The 25,617-nt window shown below is 41.8% G+C and overlaps 1 protein-coding gene across 4 annotated transcripts in view; it reads right to left on the reverse strand.

The window, feature by feature from the left end:
- LOC140190126 (nuclear receptor coactivator 7) overlaps positions 1-25,617 on the reverse strand; it is a 108,947-nt gene that overhangs the window by 64,949 nt on the left and 18,381 nt on the right. For 2 of the 4 annotated variants that reach the window (XM_072246625.1, XM_072246626.1), the window contains 7 exons: positions 23,790-23,969; positions 16,990-17,060; positions 16,087-16,194; positions 14,884-14,997; positions 10,957-11,094; positions 9,625-9,809; positions 1,562-2,331 (listed from right to left, as the gene is read on the reverse strand). In XM_072246625.1, the coding sequence (XP_072102726.1) occupies positions 1,562-2,331; positions 9,625-9,809; positions 10,957-11,094; positions 14,884-14,997; positions 16,087-16,194; positions 16,990-17,060; positions 23,790-23,898 (1,495 nt within the window). In that variant the 5' untranslated portion in view covers positions 23,899-23,969. Of the gene's footprint in view, positions 1-1,561; positions 2,332-9,624; positions 9,810-10,956; positions 11,095-14,883; positions 14,998-16,086; positions 16,195-16,989; positions 17,061-23,789; positions 23,970-25,617 lie in introns of those variants that run through there. The other 2 variants (XM_072246627.1, XM_072246628.1) reach the window with 2 other exon arrangements.

Genomic DNA, 25,617 nt, shown 5'->3' on the forward strand with positions numbered 1-25,617 from the left:
ACTGTAAATTATAGTGTGTGTATATATATATATATATATACACACATACACACACATATATATGTATACACATACATGGATATTATATATATTTATTAAAAGAAGTCAAATTAATTAAGTAGTGCAGAAAGGCAAATAAAAAAGTAGTGAGGTAGTGTTCATGGGTTCAATGTCCATTCAGAAATCTGATGGCAGAGGGCAAGAAGCTATTCCTAATTCATTGAATGTGTGCCTTCAGGCTCCTATTCTCCCTCTCTGATGGCAGCAATGAGAACAGGGCATTTCCTGGGTGATGTGGATCCTTAATGATGGATGCTGCCTTTTTGAGGCATCACTCCTTGAAGATGTCCTGGATACTATGGAGGCTGGTGCCCATGATGGAACTGACTGAGTTCTCAACCTTCTGCAGCTTATTCCGATCCTGTGCAGTTGCTGTACCCACCTCCCCCACCATAGCAGACAGTGATAAAGCCAGTTAGACTGTTCTCCACGGTATTCTGCATTCTATTATTGTTTTCCCTTGTAGCACCTCCACCTCAATGGATTATTTCGATGAAATGATCCTTATGGATGGATTGCAAAACACAATTTTCACTGTACCTCAGGTCATGTTGCTCTGCCATGGACAGTCCCATGCCCGGCTGCGACGGGAGCAGGTTGGATGCGGGGCTAGCAACCCCATTCCATTAAAATGCACAGAAATGCCAACAGATGCTCTAAGGAGCTCATTCCTAGGACAGGAAGGATCTTTGCCTCGAAGATGGATGCTGACAGCTGCTAACCCATAAAAATCCAGGACCAATCAACCTTCTATCATCCAGGAGCACCACCAGACTGGCCTAGGACAGAAGACTCTGGCGAGCTGCTGTCAGTGGCCTAAAGGGGTGACATGTTTAACTAATTAACAGTACCCGTGACAGTAATAAATTCATTTATCATTAGACCTCAATTCCTAGAGTCTGTGAACAGCGTTTGGGAGAAAAAACTGAGAGCTAAGTTACGGCCTTCTCTCAGCTTAGAAGTTTTTGGAATGGATTGATTCCACAAGTAAACACCTCCAAGAGGACCACATCCTTGATGTGATTTGGAGGCTTAATGAGCCGGGAGAGCTATGTTGGCTGGAGCCAGGGCCTTGTGCTCTGGCTCTTGGTCGGGTCACACATACCTCTCCCGGCATACCAACAGGTCAAAGGGTTGAGGCCAGACTAAGAGTGGTCCACCAGTTCTCCAGGTTCAGGAGTTCAATCAAGGCTAACAACCCTGACTGATAAAACACAATCGTTATGGAAACAGCAATGAAGAATCCTTCTACATCTGAGTGTGACGGTATTCCTGAGTCTCCACCCGGGACTTGCATGACTAACAGTGGTAAAAACCGAGCTACTGACATGCTGAAGGAAGCCCTGAACATCACCAAAGATGGAGGACCTTCGTTGCTGCCCTAAATGCCAGTGGTGTAATGGGTAGTAAGTACAAGTAAACAAATATGGGAGAAAAATACAAAGATGGAAAAATGAAGGTGGTGTTAAAAACTGCCAAAACAGTAGCTATTATCACCTACCTTGTTGGAATCCAGGTTTGCTTGTCAATGTGGGTAATGTATCATTTGATTTAACACCTTGTTTATTACAGAATCCACATGAATCATCTTTGGCTTTGTCTATGGTAGAACAAGCTTCTTCGGGCTTCAAGCTTGACATTTCAGTATAAAGCCTTTTCTCTCCTGCTGTCTCCACCATAGACCACAGATATTTACACCCTTGATCTGATAGATTTATCTCGCAGAATGATGCAGTTTTATCATCTGTATTGTTGAGTGGATCACAGAGCATCTCTCCCTTATTTTGCTTACACAACTGCTCCTCTGTCAATATCTGGGATAAATACTGGTTGTTGCCAGGATTTGCCTCTTGTTCCAATAATCGTTCTCTTGTAACCTTTTCAGAATAATCGCATCGTTTGTTCCCCGATATAGAAGTTTTCCCTCTGTATTTTCCTTTGTTTGTGAAGAGAACTGTACCTTCATTCTCAGCTTTGTCATTTTCTTTCAGGTCCAGGCACATTACATTCTTCTGCAATTCCGTCATCTCATTGCACGATTTCATATTAACCTGACAAACAGAATCTAGACAGGAGTAGGGGATGCCAGAAAATTTTGTCAAAGTTTTAGATTGTTGGTCGGTGGAAAATAAATCAGTTTCTTTGATTCCTGCACGCCATGATTTGCCTTTGATCTGAGCTGCTGTAAGGATATAAGGTTTTTTCTTTTGGCTGGAGTTTGCAGCTTCTCTTCCTGTCTGTTGTACTTTACTTTGGATAGGAACTTTTCTTCTATAAGAGAGACAGAAAAAGACCATAAGACATAGGAGCAAAATTATGCCATTTGGCCAATTGAGTCTGCTCTACCATTTGGTCATGGCTGATTCATTTTCCCCCTCAGTCCCAATCTCCTGCCTTCTCCCCATATCCCTTCATGCCCTGACTAATCAAGAAACTATCAACCTCTGCATTAAATACACCCAATAACTTGGCCTCCACAGTCACCTGCGGCACCGAATTCCTCAGATTTACCACTCTCTGTCTAAAATAAAGAACCTTTATGTCCATTCAGGCAAAGCAGAGTGAAGTTATTTAATGTGGAGTTTAACAGTTAAGTCAGAGACTACCAAGTACACTCACTGGCCACATAATTAGGTACAGGAGTGGAGCCCAGTGTGGTCTTCTGCTGCTGTAGCCCATCTACTTCAAGATTTGATGTGATGTGCATTCAGAGATGCTTTTCTGCACACCACTGTTGGAAAGCATGGTTATTTGAGTTACTGTCGCCTTTCTGTCAGCTTGAACCAGTCTGGCCATTCTCCTTTGACCTCTCATTAACAAGGCATTTTCACTCTCAGAACTACCGCTCACTGGAATTTTTTTTGTTTTGGTTTTTGCATCATTCTCTGTAAACTCTAGAGACCGCCGTGCATGAAAATCCCATATTTATGCATTGAGTTGCTGCCACGTGATTGGCTGATTAGATATTTGCATAAGCAAAATGTACAGGTTACCTAATAATAAAATGGTCAATGAATATACATTAGAATGAATTTAAATTCTATTCCTTACCTATTCTAAATACTAAGAACCACAACTCTGAGTTTACTCTGGCTGTATTTTGTTTTAAGGTTGCGCAAGAAACCTTGTATGCTGAGACAGAGTGGTAATTGTCAGATATGGAGGCTATATACTTCAGATTAGGGTGTCCAGGGAGGGGTAGCACCTCTGGTGAAGGGGTTTGTCGTGTCCATTCTGGGGCAGCTCACTCACCTTTGGTCCCCACCACTCAGTCGTCACCTGTGGCTCCAAGTAGCTGTTTGCATGCAGCCACACCTCGGTACACAGCTTCGACGGGCAGGCTAAACCAGTGAGTGTAGCCGGCGGCCTCACACCCCGGTGAGACAGGGACATGCCTGTCCCATCACGTGAAGTCAGCTCTGGTGGACTGGGTGGGTGAGATCTACAGTGAGATCCAACGGCCAGAAAGGCAGTTTTGCAACGCTCCGTGGAGAACAAAAAGGCACAACAAGGCACAGAAGACGCCATGGTCATCCACTGCAACCAAGGAAGACCCTAGTTTGTGATGCTTCTTCATACCGCTGGAGCAGAGTTCTGAGGTCGAGAGAGAAGAACTGCTCCAGTGCAATGGCTTCTTCACTTTAAAAATTCTCCCACATAGGTTTCCTGTCATTGCCGGAAATGACAGACAACCACTATATCTGGGATTTTATCACTGATTAGATTTCAAAGGCTGCGGACTGTTTACAAATGCTTGGGAAACCTGTCAGGAGCAGAAGCAGCAGCAGCAGCAGGTGACTGCCCAATAAACCCCAGGAGCATTGTGCTGAATCGTTACCAGAGCAATCCAAAATTAACGGCAAGCACTGCTCACTTCCTGGTATGTCCTCAGCTCCATACATACAGTACAGCTATCCCAGTGAAAAACATTAATTTGGATGTTCACAGGCTCTCTGTGATGGCTGTAGGAGGTCTGCAGAAAGTAATTTTGACAGCTCTGGACACATTTCTTCTCTAACAATTGACTCTGCTCTCCTCCACTGATCGATATGTCATCTCTATCAGGCTCAGTCTCCACTGTGTAGGAGAGTGGTCCAGTTCTGTCGTTAATCTTTCCGAGTACCCGCTTTTGATCAGCTCTGTAGTCCCAGACAAGGACTGACCATTCAGGAATGAAACATCAAACCTCCTTGTTTGAGGAGCCCTCAATTTGTCTCAGCTGTTTGTCCTGCAGACTGTTTCTGAGATTGGGTTTGAGGAGATCCTAGCGTGAGCCCGGAACAGCACAGCTGGCGGGTTGTTGGCTGTCGAGTGGGTTGCACTGCAATATGCAAAGAGGAACTTGGTCAGCTTCCGCTTCAGTGTCAGTGTACTGTGTTCTTCTGAAATTGCTCGCAGTGTGTTCTTCAGACGCTGGACAAACCTTTCTGTCAAGTTATTTGTAGCTGGGTGGTATGGGCCAGGTATAATACGCTTTATTCCATTCACATTTAGGAATGACTGAAACTGTTCTGCAACCAACTGTGGTCCATTGATAGTGACTCAGTGTTCTAGAACAGGGGTCCCCAACCTTTTTTGCACCGTGGACCAGTTTAATATTGACAATATTCTTGCGGACTGGCCGACCCCGGGGGGGGGGGGGGTGTTCAAATAGGGTTAAACTCACCTCAACATGTCTTTTACAGTTAGTGTTGCCAACTTTCTCACTCCCAAATAAGGGACAAAAGTAGCAGTTAAATCCCAGGACATTTGTGTTTACCCCAGGAAAGACTACTATGACCATGAAGCCTTGTGCGGGCACCTGTCCGTGCATGCATGATGTGCGCATGCGTGTACGTGCCAATTTTTTCCCATAAATCGGTTTTCGCTTAATCTTCCCGACTATACTATACATATATTTCTACTTTATATAGGCTGTGTATTTATCATATTATTCCTGCTTTTACTATATGTTAGTGTTATTTTAGGTTTTTTGTGTTATTTGCTAGGTTATTTTTTGGGTATGGAAACGCTCAAAAATTTTTCCCATATGAATTAATAGTAATTGCTTCTTCGCTTCACGCCATTTCGGCACGAAAGGTTTCATAGGAACACTGTACCTTAGCAGGGGAAATACAGGACAAGGGCAGTCCCGTATGGGACAAACCAATTTAGCCCAATATATGGGATGTCCCGGCTAATATGGGACAGTTGGCAACCCTATGTTCAGGTTCAACAGTGCGTGACAGGGAATGAGGAAAGGTGCAGCTGACTCATATAATTTCCTTGCGGCCCGGTACCGGTCCATGGCCCGGTGGTTGGGGACCGCTGTTCTAGAATACCAGTCCTTAATAAAAGGCTTCCCAACACTTCACTACTGTGAGAGGCTATAGTGGAGGCTATTTGGAACATTTCTGGCCACTTTGTAACTCCATCCACAACTATCAGGAAAGTTGTGCCCATGAACGGCCTAGCAAAACCCACATGAATCCTCTGCTAGGGCAATGCAGGCCATTCCCAGGGATGGAGGGGCACTGCTCTTGTCATCTTCTGGATGTGCTGGCATCCTGAGTAGTGTGTGGCGGGCTGCGCGATCTGCTGATCTATCCCAAGCCAGCAGACAAAGCTTTGAGCCAACACTTACATTTTGACCACACCTGGATGACTGGCATGTAGGTCCTCCAACACTTTAGACTTCAGCTTGGATGATACAACAATTCCTAATTCCTACATACAGCAACCCCCGTCAAAGGCAAGTTCATTCCAGCACTGGTAAAAATGGGGGAACTAGAATTTCAGCTGCACATTCCAGCAATTTTGGGTTGCCTGTAGACCTGAGACAGTGTAGGTCTTTTCTGGTTTCCCTTTGGATCATCTCTGCCCTAACAGGGAGACATTTGATTTGCATTAGGGAGAATATGTCAAGAGGAGTGTCCTCTTTTGAGAATTTTTCAGGTATTTCCTTTTCCAACAGTAAACGGGACAATCCATCAGCACTTCCATGATTAGGTATCCTCTTGAATTTAATCTTGTATTTGTATCCTCCAAGAAACAGAGTTCATCTCTGCATTCGTGCTGCTGTCGTTAGTGGAACATCTTTCTATGGACTAAAAATGGACACCAGTGGTTGATGATCAGTAATGAAGGTAACTTTCTCCAATACACGTAGTAGTTGAAACATTTTACACCCCAAACCAGACTCAAAAGCCTTTATGCCAATATGCATAATTTTTCCCTGCAGCAGTACGGGAACGCGATGTGAAGGCTATGTGGCGTCCACTTCCATCACTCACAGCATGTGACATGACTGCACCTGTACCATAAGGTGAGGCACCACTGCAAAGCTTCACTGGACGATATGAGTCATAATGTGTGAGTACAGAATCTGACCTCACCATTTCCCACGTATTTTGGAAAGCTACCTAACACTGCTTTGTCCATTGCCATTTCTTCCTGATCTGTAGTATTGAGTTCAAGGGGTGGAGCACAGTAGCCAGGTCTGGCAGGAACTTGTTATAGTAATTGACAAATCCTAAAAAGGACAGCAGCTGTGACTCATTCTTTAGCCTTGAGGCATCCGCCACTGCTCGAGTTTTCTCACCACATTTGTGTAAAACTTGTGTGTCAATGGTGTGACCACAGTCAGTGATGATTGGCTTAAAGGCTTTACGCTTGTCACATCATACTCTGAGCGCATAATCTTCTATTCTTTTCAACACAGTCCTGAGGTTTTGGAGTTGTTCCTTGTCATTCTCACTGCTAACAATGATGTCATCCAGTTAATACTGAGTGCCTGCGCTGCCTAGACCATAATTCTCTGACAGAATGTAGGTGCAGAAGCTACTCCAAAAATAAGCCTATTATACCGATAAAGCACTTTGTGAGTACTTATGGTGAGCAACACTTTGGACCCTGCTTTCATCTCCATCTGCAGGTCAGCCTCAGCTAAGTCACTTTGCTGAAGTGTTTCCCTCCAGAAAAGTTTGCAAAGATACCTCTATCTCAGTAGAGGGTATTGATCTACTTTCAGTACTGAGTTTAAAATCACCACAGATCCTGACAAGCACATCCTTCTTGGCTGCTGGGACCACAGGCTCCACTCAAACTTGTCCATGGGCTCCACTCAGTTTCCATGCGACCTTGCTCACTGGCTACTTTACCATGGATGGTATTAGGAACCAGGCGGGCTTTGTAATGCTTGGGTGTACCTTCCTTAATTTGCTTTCAGTTCACCCTATTGGAGAGATGTGGCATGCAAATGGTGGATGGATCGCCAACCAAGTTGTAGTTGTCTCAGCCAATTGCGGCCCCACAATGCTGGGTCTCCTGTTTTTACCACATACAAACCCAATGTGGTTTGTTGGTTGTTGTATTTCACTGAATATCATCCCCACAGGAGTTATCTATTCTCCATTATATGTTCTTAGTTCGATATCTGCAGACTTCAGTTCAGTATCTTTGAAATGTCCTTCAGACTCATTTTGTGGAATGACTGAAACAGCCAAGCCTGTGTCCAATTCCATTTTAATTAATTTGCCTTTCATGCTCTGGTGGAAGCCGTTCTGCATATCTCTTGTTAGAGATATTTTAAGTCTCAAGGCTACCCTGTCCTGTGTCACTCTCGTCATTATTGTATTTTTCATCAACAACATGCAAGTTAGTGCTCATTTTGAAACTGCAACTTGACTTTTTATCTTTTTCTCTTCCCTGTGCAGCCCGTTTAATTTTGCCTGCCCAACATGCTTTTTGTATATGTCTTACTTTGTTGCATTTTCTGCAAGCTTCACCTTTAATTCAGCTTTGGTCTGGTATATGTGAGCCCCTGCTACAACGATAACACAATTGTTTGGCCAGGCTGGATTTTGTTCACACTCACTTTCATTTCTGACTGTAACTCAATTGCATCTCTGGCTGCTGTTTCCATTGATACAGTGATTTCAGCTGTTCTTTTAAATGTGAGTTGTGCTTCGTTTAGGTTTTGTGTTTTTGAATGCTTTCTTGTAAGATTGCACAAACGAATCGATCTCTCAGCACATCATTAAGCCCAACACTGAACTCATAATGCTCGGGAAATTTCTTCAATTCAGCCATGTAAGCTGAAAAGGACTCCCCTTCAAGAGAAAATGTGCAGAAGCTGGAAATCCAAAGCAATACACACAAAATACTAGAGGAAAATCTGCACTTTAAAAAACTCTATCGTCTCTCTCTCTCTCTTCCCTCCCAAAGAAAAACATGTTGAGCTTCAATAGGTAGGTAGTTGTCTCGGGTTTGTTTTAAAACTTCCTCGTTGCCACTGTTATGCTTTTAACTCAAAAATAAATCAAAAGAAAACCACAGGAGCCCAAGATAATTTGCCTACGTAGTTTTTCTTTAGTGAGGTGCTACATACGATGTGGTGGCATAATGATGTATGCCATTCACATACTTTTTACATATAACCCATTATGAATTATGTAAATAAAAAATGCTTTATCAAACAATATTTACTATATTACTCAAATATTACTGAAGTAATACAGTACATTCTTCCCTGCTTAGCTATAAGCTCCAACTCAATATAGAATGCACCTCAACTTAAATATACAACATATTACTTGAGTCATACGGTGCAGAGGAGATTCACAAGGATGTTGCCTGTATTGGGGAGCATGCCTTATGAGAATAGGTTGAGAGAACTCGGCCCTTTCTCCTTGGAGTGACAGAGGATGAGAGGTGACTTGATAGAGGTGTACAAGATAATGAGAGGCATCGACCGTGTGGATAGTCAGAGGCTTTTCCCCAGGGCTGAATTGGCTAGCACGAGAGGGCATAGTTTTAAGGTGCTTGGAAGTAGGTACAGAGGAGATGTCGGGGTAAGTTTTTTTATGCAGAGAGTGGTGAGTGTGTGGAATGGACTGCCGGCGGTGCTGGTGGAGGCAGAAACGATAGGGTCTTTTAAGAGACTGCTGGATGGCTTAGAAAAATAGAGGGCTATGGGCAAAGCCTTTTCTAAGATAGGGACATGTTTGGCACAGCTTTGTGGGCCGAAGGGCCTGTATTGCGCTGTATGTTTTCTACGTTTCTATATATACACAGTATACTCTATTATACAACTACTATATCGACATCCACAGCATAGTAAATTTTAAATTGTCCAATTTAGGCCTAAAAATTTAATTGCTGTGGAGGATATCTTACTCTTGTGGGATAATACAAGGGCAGGGGTCGCTCCATGTGAGAATGTTTCAGCCACTGCGCAGTGTGACCACAAGATGCATTGCTGGAGGATGCCAAGTTTCCTTGACATAGTCATGATTCATACATCCTGGAAGATTAGAGCAATTGATCTGGGGATATAGTACACTTTGCTCTTTCGTCATGCTGGGTCATACTCCCACAATCCTGTACTTAACAACACTGTGGGAGGGCTTTCACCACATAGTTGTCTGTGGTTCAGGAAGACAGCTCACTCCTATTCACGGAAAATTAGGGATGCACAATAAAGGCTGTTCCTGCCAAAGGTCCTTGTGTCCTGCAAGTGAATGGACAAAGATAACTTTAAATAAACACAATGGTTCCAAATGAGTGATTTTAAATTATACTCACAAGGGAGAAGATGTGTAGAGCTTCATTTGCGAGATGTCTTTGTGAGATTCAGCTGAAATAATTGATTGTGTGCTGCAGGAAAAGAAGTAATCTTCACAGCCATTTTCAATGATCAGAGGATGGGATTTGTATGGGTCAAAAAAGATCTTTTTTGGAGTGACATACAGGATTCCCATTACAACACCCTGCAAACAGATCACACAGTGCAAATACAATGAGAGATTACTGACCAGTATCACAGTATTTTGTTAAGGGATTCAAAACATTGTAGCCTATAATATAAATCATTTATCTTTGACAGCTTGATACTAAAGTTCAAAGTAAATTTATCATCAACGTACCAATATATATGTCATCATATACAACCCTGAGATTAATTTTCTTGTGGATGTACTCAATAAAACCATAATAGAATAATAACCATAATAGAATCAATGAAAGACTGTACCAATTTGGGAGTTCAACCGGGGTGCAAAGTACAGCACACTGCAAATACCAAAAATTACAATAATTAATAAATAAATAAATAAACAAAAATATCAAGAACATGCTATGAAGAGTGCTTGAAAGTGAGTCCATAGGTTGTTGGAATATTTCAACAATGGGACAAGTGAAGTTATCCCCTTTACTTCAAGAGCCTGATGGTTGAGGGTAGTAACTGTTCCTGAACCTAGTGGTGAGAGTCCTGAGGCTCCTGTACCTTCTATCTGATGGCAGCAGCAAGAAGAGAGCATGGCATGCACTCTTCTGTACTAGGATTGCTGTGAAACTATTTTGTTATTACATCATTTGACCATTAAAATAGTTTATTTATACTTCTGAAACAAAAAAATCCTTTTCAAATTTACAGACAGAATTATCATTTTATGCAAATATTCCCTTTAAGCCAAGTCCCACCCTTGCTGTTTAATAGGTTCACTCAGATAACGATCCTAAGATGATATTAGAAGATAGGCCCTGAAGATAACACATAGCAGAGAAATGTCAATCTTGTGAAATGGTCAATTTTCTTCTGACTTATTTTCGACATCTATCACTTCCCTGTAAGACTCTCTGTGCACTTCTAGAGTAATATGCCTGCACTCAGGTGTGATTTCAATAAAGATAATGCAGGTGAAGTTATACCAGCACATATTCTGGAACAAGTGCTGTCCAGGAGACAGCCTCCCATGCCCTAATACTGTCACTTCAATAAATACGAATCAGTGATGAAATCATTTTGTGTAAAATATGCAGAATATTTTCTGGCTGTTACATGACTATAACTTTCAGAATGTTAAAGAGGGATACCTTTTTAAAGTTAGTTCTGTTGTTATAATTAAAAGATTTTACCTTTCTGTCTGTGAAATACTTGCAACAGATTTTTAGGAATCTTTCAGAAGTAGGGATTTCAGCCCTGATTTGACCCGAGGAGCTGACGATCTGTGAGCCGCACCACTGCACACTGGACATTTCTGCAGAATCAGCATCCTGAAAATTCACAGAATGATTGTTAGTACAATGAGTCAATGGTCGTGCTGCTGCCGTACTGTTCTAATGAACCAGGTTCAATCCTGGACTCTGTCGGGGTGTGTGTGTGTGTGTGTGTGCGTGTGTGTGTGTGTGTGTGTGTGTGTGTGTGTGTGTGTGTGTGTGTGTGTGTGTGTGTGTGTGTGTGTGTGAGAGAGTGTGAGACAGAGTGTATGAGGATGAGAGAGAATGAGTAAGTGAGAATGTAAGAGTGAGAGGGAGGGAGGGAGAGTGAGTGAGGGAGGGAGAGTGAGTGAGAGGGAGGGATGGAGAGTGAGAGGGAGTGCGAGTGAGAGGGAGGGATGGAGAGTGAGAGGGAGTGCGAGTGAGAGGGAGGGAGAGTGAGAGGGAGTGAGAGTGAGAGGGAGGGAGGGAGTGATTGAGAGAGGGAGTCAGTGAGAGGGAGAGAGTGGGGAGAAAGGGGGGAGAGAGGGGTGGAGAGAGGGAGGAAGAGGGGAGTGAGTGAGAGTGAGAAAGGGAGGGAATGAGGGTGTGAGAAAGGAATAGAGTGAGGGAGACAGAGAGAGAGAGAGATTGTGTGTGGAGTTCATATGTTCTCCTTGTAACTGTGTGGGCCTCATCCCACATCCCAAAGGTAGGTTAAATGATCACTAAAAATACTCTCTGTGTAGGTAAGTGGTAGGAGAACTGGAGGTAACTCTTGGCTGTGTGAGAAAGAATAATGTACAAGGCACTAAGCCTGGGCAATTGAACTGATAGGATTTCTCTGAGAACTAGCACAGACAGAATGGGCTAAACAGCCTCCTTCTATGTCATGAGCAGATATGAGAAACACACCCATTAGTTCTCCCATATGTTTGAAACACATAGCTTTGGAATTTAATCATTCCAACAACAGAATGCATATTTTAAAAAATACTTTGTGGTGATAAAGCTTTATTAATGCTGATGGTGCATCATGGGGATATTCATTCTCAGACCTCACTGGGAGAAAGCTGGCAGCCATGTTTTCTACACTTCACCACAGATTAACCCAAAAGTAGGTCTTGCAAGTACAAATGCATGTCATTTTCCCAGGTGAAAGCTGATATGAAGGTCTGTGCTTGGGCCTTTTCCACTTTTACATATTACCTAGGCTAAAAATGGCCAATCTGTTGTCAAAATAGTTGTGTGATTATGACTGCTAACACATTGGTTTGAGGTTTATTTCCAATAAGAAGAAGATAAACACCAACACTTGTCAAGATAATCTAACAACAAACAAGGTACTGAAGGCACTCAGTGGGTCAGGCAAAATCTGTGGAGGAAAATGGATAGACAAAAGTTGGATTATGCACATTGACTGCCCATGTCCATCCACAGATCCACTGACTTCCTCCAATATCTGTTTGATGTTCCAGATTTCAGCATCTGCAGTATTTTACATCTATGGGATCTCTACCACCTTTTCTTTGTACAAATAACACCATGGATAAATAGTGCCACCTTTAGACTTCAGTGAGAACAGAAAATACTCTGAAAGGTATGCATTGTATCCAAAGCAACACACACAAAATGCTGGAGGAACTCAGCAGGTCAGGTAGCATCAATGGAAATGAATAAATAGTTGACGTTTCAGGCCAAGACCTCTCCTCAGGACTGGAAAGGAAGGGGAAAAATGCCAAAATAAAAAAGTTGGGGGGGGGGAACAGGAAGGACTCTAGATAGAAGGTGAGGCCAGGTAGATGGGAAAAGTAAAGGGCTGGAGAGGAAGGAATATGATAGGAGAGGGAAGTGGACAGTAGGAGAAAGAGAAGGAGGAGGGGACCCAGGGGAAGTGATAGGCAGGTGAGAAGAGGCTAGAGTGGGGAAATAGAAGAAGAGGGGAGGGTGGGAAAGTTTTATTGTTATTTATTTTTTATTTTTTTCACCAGAAGGAGAAATTGACATTCATGCCATCGGGGTGGAGTTAACCAGACAGAATACAAGGTGTTGCTCCTCCACCCTGAGGGTGGCCTCATCGTGGCACAAGAGGAGGCCATGGACCGACATGTTGAAACGGGAATGAGAATTGAAACGTTTGGCCACTGGGAAGTCCCGCTCGTGGCAGATTCAGTGGAGGTGCTCGACCAAATGGTCCTCCTATTTTCAATGTGTCTCACCAACGTCAAGGAGGCCACATCAGGAGTGCTGGACACAATAGACAAACCCAGCAAACTTGCCTCACCTGGAAGGACTGTTTGGGGCCCTGGGTGGAGATGAGAGAGGAAGTAAATTCTGCATTTCTTTTTTGTTTGTTCCTTTGGTCTTGGAACAGCTGTAACCACCAATTTTTACATTTCATTACTGACTTTCAAACCTCTGGATTGCACAAATACGGTATTTCATGTTGGCTAATATTTAAACCTCGATCAACATAAAACAGATGATTTTGTCATTTTCAAACTGCTGATCATTGTACCTTACTGTAGGAAAATTGACTGCTGTGTTTTTTTTAAATTCCAACCTCTAAAATGGTCCTTTATTGGCAGCAGGCATGAATGGTAGTGTATAAACGCGTCCTTTTCCTTCAGGTTGGAGGAGTAACACCTTATATTCTGTCTGGGTAGCCTCTAACCTGACGGCATGGATATTGATTTCTTCTACCAATAAAAAAAATAAACAAATAAATACATTACCCCCCCCTCCTAAGTCACTTTCATCTATTACCATGACAGTGTTTCTGTGTACATGTGACAAATAAAGCTAACCTCTTTACCTTCAAATTGGCCCTCATAATGTTACTGCCTCTGCAGTTACCCCAAATATCTACATCCTGTCTGAAGGTAGTATTATTGTAACTATATACAGCGGATTCTAGTAAACTGGGACACATCAGGATCAGTAATTTTGGCTGCAATTAGCCAAAGTTTCATGGAAGTAGTTAAAAAGGTATAAAAAAGACAAACTGAGTAACAACACACAGTAACATTGGCCTTCATACAATGCTATCGATGATTCATTTCATTTTCATTTTAATATTCAAGACAATTATTGATACCTTCAGATTCTTCATGGTTCCTATCTTGTTGTAGTAGTGAAATTGTTTCCATTTTTACTCCTGACCGTCTCTGGCACTTCCAAGCCTGAATGCTTGAAACCATGGTGAACAAAATAGTTCTGATTCGTCTTACTGCTCATTTCTCGCCAACTACTAGTGACAAAAATCACTACTTTTTGAACAGAGTGCACACAACAGACACGATTTAAAACCTGTTCGTTCTAAGCACAGCGAACTGTCTAACGGCTATGTAAATGCACATGACTGATGCTAGTTAGCTGTTTGGCAACAGTTCCCTGCTCCAATTAACCAGCACACAATAACTGATAGGAATCCTGGTTATTTTCTCAATTAGCCTTTGTTCTTTACGAGTTGTCCCAAATAAGTGATGTCCTGATTAACTGAGGGCTCAATTTAACTGGAATCTACTGTATTAATATTACAAGTATTAACTTTTTATACCAGGGTATATAATAATTTGGGCTCTATTTCATTGGTACTATCAGTTTTCTTATTGTGACTCTAAGGCTAGTAACACTTCGTGTATTTTCCCAATTTAAATATATTCTGTTCCTATTTTTAAAAATTGACAAGCTTTCTGTTTCTCCTCACCTACCATTTCCATTTCCATTGTCTGTTCAAATTTTGCAAGGTATCTTTCTACCTTCATCCACTAAGAGGAATTAAATGATTATTTTTAGGGAGGCCTGCGTGAAAGCCAGGTGAGGGGGGGGGGGTTGGGATACAGGAAATTAATCAGCACCACTTACCAAGAGTTTGTCGTACTCAGCGTCGGATGAAGACAGACTTAGAGAATGGGTTGGACTTGAGGACAAGGGGCTGTCTTCACTCTGTGCAGCGACAGGAAAAGGAATGTACAAGCGCTGCAGGGGGAAAAAATTATTCAGAGTTTGTTCACTTAGGCATAACATTGCTTCACCACTGATCCAGATCTGAAGTAGGTGTAAATGCATCATCCTTGTCAATTTTCTATTCAAGACAAGCAAGACAGGGCACCACTACTCAATACAAGAGGACATGGCTTTAAGGTAAGGGGTGGGAAGTTCAAGGGGGATATTACAGGAAGGTTTTTCACTCAGAGAGTGGTTGGTGCCTGGAATGCACTGCCTGAGTCAGTGGTGGAGGCGGATACACTAGTGAAGTTTAAGAGGCTACTAGACAGGTATATGGAGGAATCTAAGGTGGGGGCTTATATGGGAGGCAGGGTTTGAGGGTCGGCACAACATTGTGGGCCGAAGGGCCTGTACTGTGCCGTACTATTCTATGCTCTATGAAATGTACTGTACATAATGGGATTTCCATTTTATACCATTTGGCCTCTATTATCTTTCCAACATTCGATCAAAGTTCAAAGTCAATTTTATTATCAGAGTACATACTGTATATATTACCACATACAACCCTGAGACTCTTTTTCCCTGCAGGTATACTCAGCAAATCTACAGAATAGTAACTACAACAGGATCAATGAAAGATCAACCAGAGTGCAGAAGACAACAAACGGTGCAAATCCAATATAAATAAATAGCATAAAAAATGAGAGTATGAAATTATAAGACAAAGAGTCCATAAAGTGACACCAATGGTTGTGGGAACATCTTAATAGATCAGTGTCGTTATCCCCTTTTGTTCAAGAGTCTGATGGTTGAGGGGTAGTAACTGTTCTTGAACCTGGTGGTGTGAGTCCTGAAGCTCTTGTACCTTCTACCTGATGGCAGCAGCAAGAAGAGAGCATGGCCTGGGTGGTGGGGGTCTTTGGTGATGGATGCTGCTTTCCTTTGACAGCGTTTCATGTAGATGTGCTCAGTGGTTGGGAGGGCTTTACCCGTGATGTACTGGGCCGAATCCACAACCTTTTGTAGGATTTTCTGTTCAAAGGCATTGGTGTTCCCATGCCAGGCCATGATGCAGCCATTATACATCTGATAGTGGGGACTTAGCAATGCACATACCTGCCCAGGGACAATACTTTGTGAGTAGAGCTTGTTTAGATGAACCAGTTTATTTGGTGTGCTGTTGAACTTCAGGGCTATGCTGCAGAGAGTATCCTCCATTCCTGCCTATAAAGGAAAAAGAATCACATTGTATCTCTAACATGAGAAATTTTGCTGATGCTGGAAATCTAAAGCAACACACATAAGATGCTGGAGGAACTCAGCAGGCGAGGCAGCATCTATGGAAAAGAGTAAACAGTTGATGTTTTGGACTGAGACCCTTCATCAGAACTGGAAAGGAAGGGGCAATAGAGGAGACTATAGGCTGACATGTCAGAATAGGAATAGGAAGTAGTATTAAAATGGATGACCATGATGAGGGCACACTCAGGTTGGAGGAGCATCACAACACCTTATATTCCATTTGGGTAGCCTCTAACCTGACAGAATGAACATCAATTTCTCAAGCTTCCGGTAATTGCACCCCCCCTCAACCATTCCCCATTGTTGTTTTCCTCTCCTTATCTCCTTACTGGCCCATCACCTCCCTCTGGTGCTCCTCCCCCTTCCCATTCTTCCATGGTCTTCTGTTCTCTCTTATCAGATTCCCCCTTATCCAGCCCTTTATCTCTTTCACCAATCAACTTCTCAGCTTTTTACTTCACCCCTCCCCCTCTGCCAGTTTCACCTGTCACCTGCCACCTTGTACTTCTTCCTCCTCACCTTCTTACTCTGACGTTTTATTTCTTTTCCAATTCTGATGAAGAGTCTCGGCCAAAACGTCAACTGTTTACTCTTTCCCATAGATGCTGCCTGGCCTGCTGAGTTCCTCCAGCATTTTGTGTGTGTTGCTTTGTATCTCTATTTCTAATGCACTTATAAAGAGAGACAAATAAAATTATATAATTGGAGAACACTTACTCTATATTCTATTGTGCCTTCTAGTTTCCCTTGGATTAGTTTTCTACTATTATTCTGCTCGTTTTTATTTTCTGAAAGATATAGAACATAAAAGATAGTAACGTACATGCCCTTGAGCCCATGATATTGTGCTAACCTTTTAACCTACTCCAAGGTCAATCTACCCTTCCCTCCTACATAGCTCTGTTGAAAACCACTGTTTTTTAAAGTAATACTTGTATAAGATTTGTTCTTTTTAATAAACCCATGTATTTTTCACACTCACTGGCAGAAAGCGGTATAGCAGCTAAACTAACAGTTTATTACCTTTCTCAGTTTTCATTGGCTAAGTATTAGCACATTACCCACACGATGTAATTGTTTTAATTATGTAGCATATTAATTCATTCATTTCTATCTAAGGAATTTTCTTATATATAAAAGTGATAGATTTTTCATAAGCACCATCTTTTACTCCTTTGTCTTCAACTCATTAGCATTATTTCACCTCTTAGCACCATTTCTTGGCTCTTTATTACGTTTGTTCGTATTCTAAAGTAAACTGAAATCTTGGAATTAAGACTGGTTGCCATTTCTGACTCCGGGAAGAACCCTAAGGATCAGAAATATAACAGTCCACAATCCTCCATTTTTCTTTCATGCATGTACCTATGGGATTTTGTGAATAAAACATGCAAGATTCATTCTAAGTGCTGAACAAAAGCCGCAGCCCTTTACTTCCATTTTCAACAAACCAAAAGCAGTCACCTTACACTGACGACATTACATCAGACACCATTTCTTAAAGTGAACACAACTCAATGATGATGTATGTGAATTATGTAAAACATTTTTTATTATGAACATCTGTTGTCTGTCACCCATTACATTACCCTATATACTGTGCCTATCTAAGAGTCTCTTAAATGAACCTAATATTCCAACCAGGTACTTACCACTTCCTGTGTAAAAAAGAACTACCTCTGACATCTCCCTTAAACTTTCCTCTGCTCACCTTAAAGTTCAAAGTTCAAAGTAAATTTGAACTGATGCCCTCAGGTATTAGCCATTAGCCTACACACCTCTATCAAATTGTCTCTATTCCTCCATCACTCCAAAAAGAAAAGCCCTAGCTTGCTTAACCTCTCCTCATATTTAATGCTTTCTAATCATGGCAACATCCTAGTAAATCTTTGGAGAGGGTACTGAGGAGATTTACCAGGATTCTGCTTGGGTTAGAGAGCATGTCTTATGAAGAAAAGTCAACTGCATGTTCTTCTCCATAGATTCTGCCAGGCTTGCTGAGTTCCTCAAGCATTTTGTGTGTGTTGCTCAAGATTTCCAGCATCTGCAGAATCTCTTATGTTTATGGACTGTTTTGTTAGGTCACTTTGGTGGTACTAAAGTTTTGATAGAACCATCGTGAGTTTGGAGGATTCCAATATGTAATCCAATTCCAGCAGTTAAACTAGGTGAGTGGTCGCAGCTCTATAAAAGAGATATCCCATGCTCACACAACACATCTGCACTCATACCAGCCATTCAGTCACTATGGGCAGGCCCATTCAGTCAGTGAATTCATCTTACAAGGCTCTGGTCCAGACCGTGTACCACAGGCATCTGAGCATTCTCAGTAGCTATGACCTGCCAAGATAATTTGCATATTTTCTAGTGAAAAGCTGATTAGTAAATGATGGATGATGGAATTGATGGCTTTGTGGCCAAGTTTATGGATGATACAAAGAGAGGTGGAGGGACAGCTAGTTTTGAGGAAGTGTAGAAGGACTTAGACAGATTAGGAGAATGGACAAAGAAGTGGCAGATGGAAAATAGTGTCGAGAAGTGTGTGGTCATGCACTTTGGTAGAAGAAATAAAAGGGTAGACTGTTTTCTAAATGGAGAGAAAATTCAGAAGTCTGAGGTGCAAAGGGACTTGGGAGTCCTTGTGCAGGATTCCCTAAAGGTTAGCTTGCAGGTTGAGTCGGTGATGAGGAAGGCAAATGTAATGTTAGCATTCATTTCAAGAGGGCTAGAATATATAAACAAGGATGTAATGTCGAGGCTTTATAAAGCACTGGTGAGGCCTCACTTGGAGTACTGTGAGCAGTTTGGGGCCCCTTAGCTAAGAAAGGATGTGCTGAAACTGAAGAGGGTTCAAAGGAGGTTCACAAAAATGATTCCAAGATTGATCGGCTTGTCATATGAAGAGTATTTAATTGTTCTGGGCCTGTATTCACTAGAATTCAGAAGAATGCAGGCAAACCTCATTGAAACCTACTGAATGGTGAAAAGCCTTGATAGAATAGATGTGAAGAGGATGTTTCTTATGATGGGAGAGTCTAAGACCAGAGGACACAGCTCAGAATAGAGGGGCTCCTTTTGGAATGGAGATAAGGAGGAATTTCTTCAGCCAGAGAATGGTGAATCTCTGGAATTCATTGCCACAGGTGGCTGTGGAGGTCAAGTTATTGGGCATATTTAAGTAGTGGTTGATAGAGTCTTGATTAGTCAGTGAATGAAGGGATATGAGAAGACAGAAGATTCGGATGAGAGTGAAAATGGATCAGCCATGATGAAATGGCAGGAGCAAACTCGATGGGCCAAATGGCCTAAAGAATTGTCAAATCATTAATGTCAATTTAAGCCCTCAAATATTTCCATTCCCATTGCAAATCCTTCCTTTTGTAGTCTGATTAAAATCAGAGAGTAGTTTTACCCAGTTGAGTCAGGAAGTATGATGTTAATTCCAACATGTTCTGAGTAGGAATTGTGGACAGTAAATCATTGGGGTAAAACAATCTCCTTTATGTATCTAACTCAATAATTCATCAGCCCTCAAGGGAATAATTTTGGAAAGGTAAAAATGCACACGTGAAATTAATTTTACTAGTGCCATAAGGATCCCACAAAAATGTTTAAAAACTGGCTTTTGAAAGAAATATTAGATTGACTTTTCTTCATTCAGATCGGGGGTTTCCAGCCTTTTTTATGCCACGGACCCTAACTGTTAGACGAGGAATCAGTGGATCCCAGGTTGGGACTCTCTGATTAAAATGATGAGAACTTGCAGGAACACACAAACTTTGCAATTGACGTGAATTAACCTGTTTGTGCACAGCTCTATTCAAGGTTCAGATATCCTAACAAATTTCATTTGTGAAATTCTTCTTGTAATATATATTTCTGTCCTTTTCTAGGTAAGACTTCCAAAATCAAACAAGAGCATGAACGGTAAACACAAGGGATTAGGCAGGCTTTAGAAATGGACTTCAAGCTGTCTGGTGGTTTAGTTGCATCCTCACCAGACTTTGGGGCAGGTGGGCCTGGGGTTCGAATCAGCCCGACTCCTTGCACGCTTTCCATCTGTGCTGGGTTGAGTTAGCGATTTGGGCCGATGCGCCACAGGGCGCGGAGAGGAGCAACAACGGGCTGACCGGAAGTGCACTGAGAGCGGTAAGTGTAAAGGAGGGGGGCTTGCTGTTCTGATTAACAACAGATGGTGCAATGCTGGTCATATTACGATCAAGGAACGTGTTTGTAGCCTGGATATTGAACTTTTTGCTGTTGGACTCCGGCCATATTCCACCGAGATGCAACACTGGGCGTCATGGGAGGTTGTTCTTGCCTGTGGCCATTGAACTTTGCAGCTCCTCCCGTGGAGGGTCAGACACCTTGAGCCAATAGGCTGGTCCTGGACTTATTTCCATCCGGCATAGTTTGCATATTGTTGTTTGATTGTTTGTGGTTTTTGTATTGCTATATTTATGCTCTATTCTTGGTTGGTGCAGCTGTAACGAAACCCAATTTCTCTCGGGATCAATAAAGTATGTCTATATCTATGTCTATTTCTAACAATAAATGGACTCCAGTCATTCTCTGGTTGGTGAATGCACTTATAAAAATTAACACTTCTAAAGGCTGCCTTTAATAGAGGATTGTTTATAATTCTAGTTTCAGTGATTCTGGATATACTGTATGAACATGTATAGCCAGAGAGATGATACTAATTAAACAGTTCGGATAAAAGTTCAATCTGAAACAGTAACTCTGTTTCTCTCGTCACAGATCTTCCCTGACTGCAGTACTTTAGATCTCCAGTACTTGCAGTTGGTGTTTCAGTTTATGAGTAAACTTACTGCTTTTACAACGACCACTTTTTGTAATCTTTTTATGTACTCGAGCGATTCCCTCTCTCTTTCAATGAAGAATGTGAGCCTGTTCATGCCTGAGACAGGGGATTTGCAGAAGATTGTAACATTGGGACAGTGAGTTGCTGGTCTCTGCTCTCATTGTTGTACCAACCTCTCAGCTGGAGGGGGTGAGAGAGACGGGAAGAGAGACGGGGGGGGGGAGAGGGAGAGGGAGAGAGAGAGAGAGAGAGAAGAGAGAGTCTGTCTGTGCACTTTGTGTGTGTAGCTTGGATTTTCAGCATCTGCAGATCTTCACTTGTTTGAAATACCAAAGTGCTGGTTTGTGGACTGTAGTTTGATGGACTGTGGATCAATGGACTGCTTGGGGTCTCTGTTACTGCTTGCAAGGTTGGTTGGGGGTGTGGGGGTGGAGTGGGTGGTCGATGCTTTTTGCTGATGCTTGTGCAAAGGGAGCAGCTTCAGGGCTTCGATGTTTTTATCGTTCTTTGAGTTTCTTTGTCTCATGGATGTCTGTGAAGAGCATGAATTTCAGGTTGTATACTGAATACATTCTCTGATATTAAATGTACATTGAACTTTGATCATTTTAACTTATCATTACATTGGATTTGACACCATTATGTGCATTTGGTGTCAAATGGATCATGTCATTTACGACATGGAAGTCCTGCAATTGTTTCACAGCCACAAGTCTCACCTGCTAAGCAGAGTGATTCCCTTGGTCAGGGAAGACGTTACCCCATTGTCGATGCTTTATACCCTCAAAACAATAAATTAATTCAAAGGAAGACACGTGGCCAAGAAATGCGGGACAAGAAACTATGTTTTTATGTTTCGAAATGTGGGTGTAACTTCGTCTTTACTTTAAGCGAGGCGCACCCATTTTAAGTGGTAGTTTGGTGATGTATTCAATTAACGCATTTTTACATATAACCTTTAATTAATTGTTTAAACAAACACGAATACTTAATAAACCAATATAGGTACACAACAGTATAGGCAGCATCCATGGCGTGGGGGGGGGGGGATTCCGTTTCAGATTCCTGGCCCAAAATGTTGAGTGCTCTCTTCTCTCTGCAGATGTTGTCTGACCCACTGAGTTCCCCCCAAATTTTGTTTTCTGCTTCCAATTCCAGCATCTGCTGTCTCTTGTATTTTGTGTCGTTATTGTACTACCATTCTGACAAGAGCAAATGATCAGGTTACCTGTGGGCTACAGTCACTCATCGATAAATAAGAGAATGTCCTTTAATCACTGGTTCTAGGGTAGTCAATTTTTGCAGGTTGTAAATACAACTTACGATTGAAACTTTAAAGCAGGGGTTGCAAATCTGGTGTCCATGGACCCCTCAGTTAATGGTAGGGATAAATGGAATAAACAGGGTTGGGAATCCTCAGTTAAAATAAGCTGCAGAGAGTTGTAACTCATCCAGCTCCATCATGGGCACTAACTGCCATAAAATTCAAGACATTTTCAAGGAGCGATGCCTGAAAAAGGCAGCATCTATTATTAAGGATCCCCCATCACCCAGGTCATGCCTTGTTCTTATTGCTACCATCAGGAAGGAGGTACAGGAGCCTGAAGGCACACACTCAGTGATTTAGGAACAGCTTCTTCCCCTCTGCCGTCCGATTTCTGAATGGACATTGAACTATGAACACGACCTCACTACCTTTTATTTCTATTTTTGCACTATTAAACCTGATTCTAATTCTAAAGCCAGGTGCAGCATAACAGGAACGACATAACAACTACAGCAGCATTCCAAATGATAATTTAATCATTTTCAAATAATTTTTAAACATCCAATTACCCTTCTCTTCAAAAGTAAATACCTTCTCAACAGAGTGTAGCTTCATCAGCAAAATTTACTCCCATTACCTTGCTCAAGTTGTCATGAGGAATTTTCATGAAGGACATCCAGACCTGATCTTATTCTCACCCAGAAACATAGCAGAGATGAAATTAGGAACAGGAACCATGCACAGTTTCTTCTCTTTAGTGAGAGCCCCGTAAATAAGTGTCTTACTTTACTCTTGCCCCTTGTTTGATTACTAGCAGACAAGATAGTGATCTGGGAGTTTTCCTGATGTCCAAGCCTCAACTAATAAACACATAGACATTGACCTTAAAGGGGTAGATTTATTTTCCCCAGCCTGGCAGATTTCAGATTGGCGGATATTGTGGTATTGCAGAGTTCAGGAAGTGGGGAAATGAGGGAAGAGGGAGAGTGGGAGAAAGGGGGAGATGAGGGGAGGGGATTGGGGAAAGAAAGGTGACAAGGGGAGGAGGTCAAGCAAAACGCAACACCACCTGACCCAATACATTTTGTTTCTTGATAAAGCCATCTGCATTAAGGACACATGCCCCAGAGCTGGTGAGGTCGATTTAAACAACAAAACTAAATTTTACTCTAGTACGAGAGTGGCCTTTGTTTCACAATCAGACTGTGCTAGAATGTAAGCCAAAGTCAAAGGAGCCTGGTAAGGTAATTTTTTAAAAAATGTTATTTCCTTGAAGATGAGGAGGATATTGGAGTCAATATATTCAAAAAGATACGGCAGAAGTTGTGATTTTGTTCCCTTTAACGACTATTTTGTTTCTAAAGATATAGTAAATTCCACATACTAACGTGAATACTCACGAGCAATTATATTTTTAAAAATTACCTATTGTATGGAGTTGTTGAAGATCAGTTTTCTGTCTTCCTGATGGATCCGTTACTGGTGTGGACTGTGCACTATTAAACACAGCTGCTTTGTTTGTTGTGGAGGCCATCTCTATGTTTCTGTGCTCAATCCCTGGAGACTATTGAGGTGACTTCAATTTGCTCATATTTCCTCTTTGATCTTGTGGAAAGAAATTATTCAATTAAAACTCTTTCAGCAGATTCTGTCCATACACGCCCACCATAAACCTTACAAATGCCGGCCTGTCCGCACGATAGAAGAGATACCTTGAAGGTTCTTTGAAATTTCTGATGCTGAGTTGTAAACTTAAAGTAATTAAGTAGATTTATTAGAGTTATAGAAAAGTACGGTATAGAAACAGGCCCTTTGGTCCATCCAGTCTGTGTTGAACCTATTAAACTATCTAGTCCCATTGACCTGTACCCAGACCATAGCCCTCCATACCTATGCTATCCATATACCTGTCCAAATTTCTCTTAAATGCTGAAATTGAGCTTGCATGCACCACTTGCTCTGGCAGCATATTCTACACTCTCACGATCCTCTGAGTGAAGAAGTTTCCCCTCATGTTCCCCTTAAACTTTTCACCTTTCACCCTTAACCCATGACCTCTAGTTGTAGTGCCACCCAACCTCAGTGGAAAAAGCCTGCTTGCATTTACCCTATCAATACCCCTTATAATTCTGTATACTGTACCTCTATCAAATCTCCCCTCTAGAGTCTTACTTTAGAATCTCAGTTGTTGAACCTTTGAACAACAAGGACACCATGTGGTGACATGGAAGTCTTGCTACCCTAATGGTTAGCTCACCAGAAAAGATTTGTGATCCAGAATTAAAAGACATGAGAGAATGTTGCCTTTTACATTCTCTGAAATATAAATCTTTCAGGAGGAAAATAATTAGAATGGCAGGTATTGTATCAAGGCTATTTTTCCTCCAGAACCATGAGCTTTCATGGGGAAAAGGTACAGAAAATGAAGAAGCACAGAAAACGGGAGCAGGAAAAGGGCATTTGACACTTCAAACTTGCTCCATTTTCAAAGTGATTACAAATTGACCCATTTACTGACGTATTCTCTTATGCTCTCCTTCGTACAGAATTCTACTCTCAGGGTAAGGAATTTTTTGTCATCTCAATCCTAAACATCACCCTGTGTCCTGAAACAGTGACCGCTGGTTCTATACCCCTCAGTCATGGAAAATATCCTCCCCTCATCTATCTGTCTAGAAAATCACACTTTTCAATGAGACTCCCTCTTATTGTTCAAAGTCTAGTGAATAGAGGCCAATCACTTCTCATACAACAGTCCTAATATCTCAAGAATTAGTCTGATAAATTTCACTGCGTTCTCTCCATGCAAACACTGTATGTCCGTATATGGATATCATGGTAACGTAGCGGTTAGTGCAACACTATCAAAGCTCAGGACATTGGCATTCAATTCAGAGGTCTTCTGTAAGGAGTCTGTCCCCGTGAATGCATGGGTTCTTTCCGGGTGCTCTAGTTTCCTCCCACATTCCAAAGATGAACCAGTTAGTTAATCGGTCATCGTAAATCATCCCATGATTAGGCTAGCGTTAAGCTGGGGGATGCTTGAAGGGTCAGAACGGCCTATTCTGCACTGTTTCTCTAAATAAAAGTCTTTCCTTAGATAAGTAATATATTTTCTTAGGGTAAAAGTAACAATACAATGCAATTGACTGTGACATACTAAACAGCTAATATTTGACTTTCTAAAAAAAAGTTCATATTTAATTAGCGTTGTAGGAAAACATGGAAATGTGTGATTCTCTATCAAACAATT

The sequence above is a fragment of the Mobula birostris genome, chromosome 29 (genome assembly GCF_030028105.1).
Source record: "Mobula birostris isolate sMobBir1 chromosome 29, sMobBir1.hap1, whole genome shotgun sequence".
NCBI classification, from domain to species: domain Eukaryota; kingdom Metazoa; phylum Chordata; class Chondrichthyes; order Myliobatiformes; family Myliobatidae; genus Mobula; species Mobula birostris.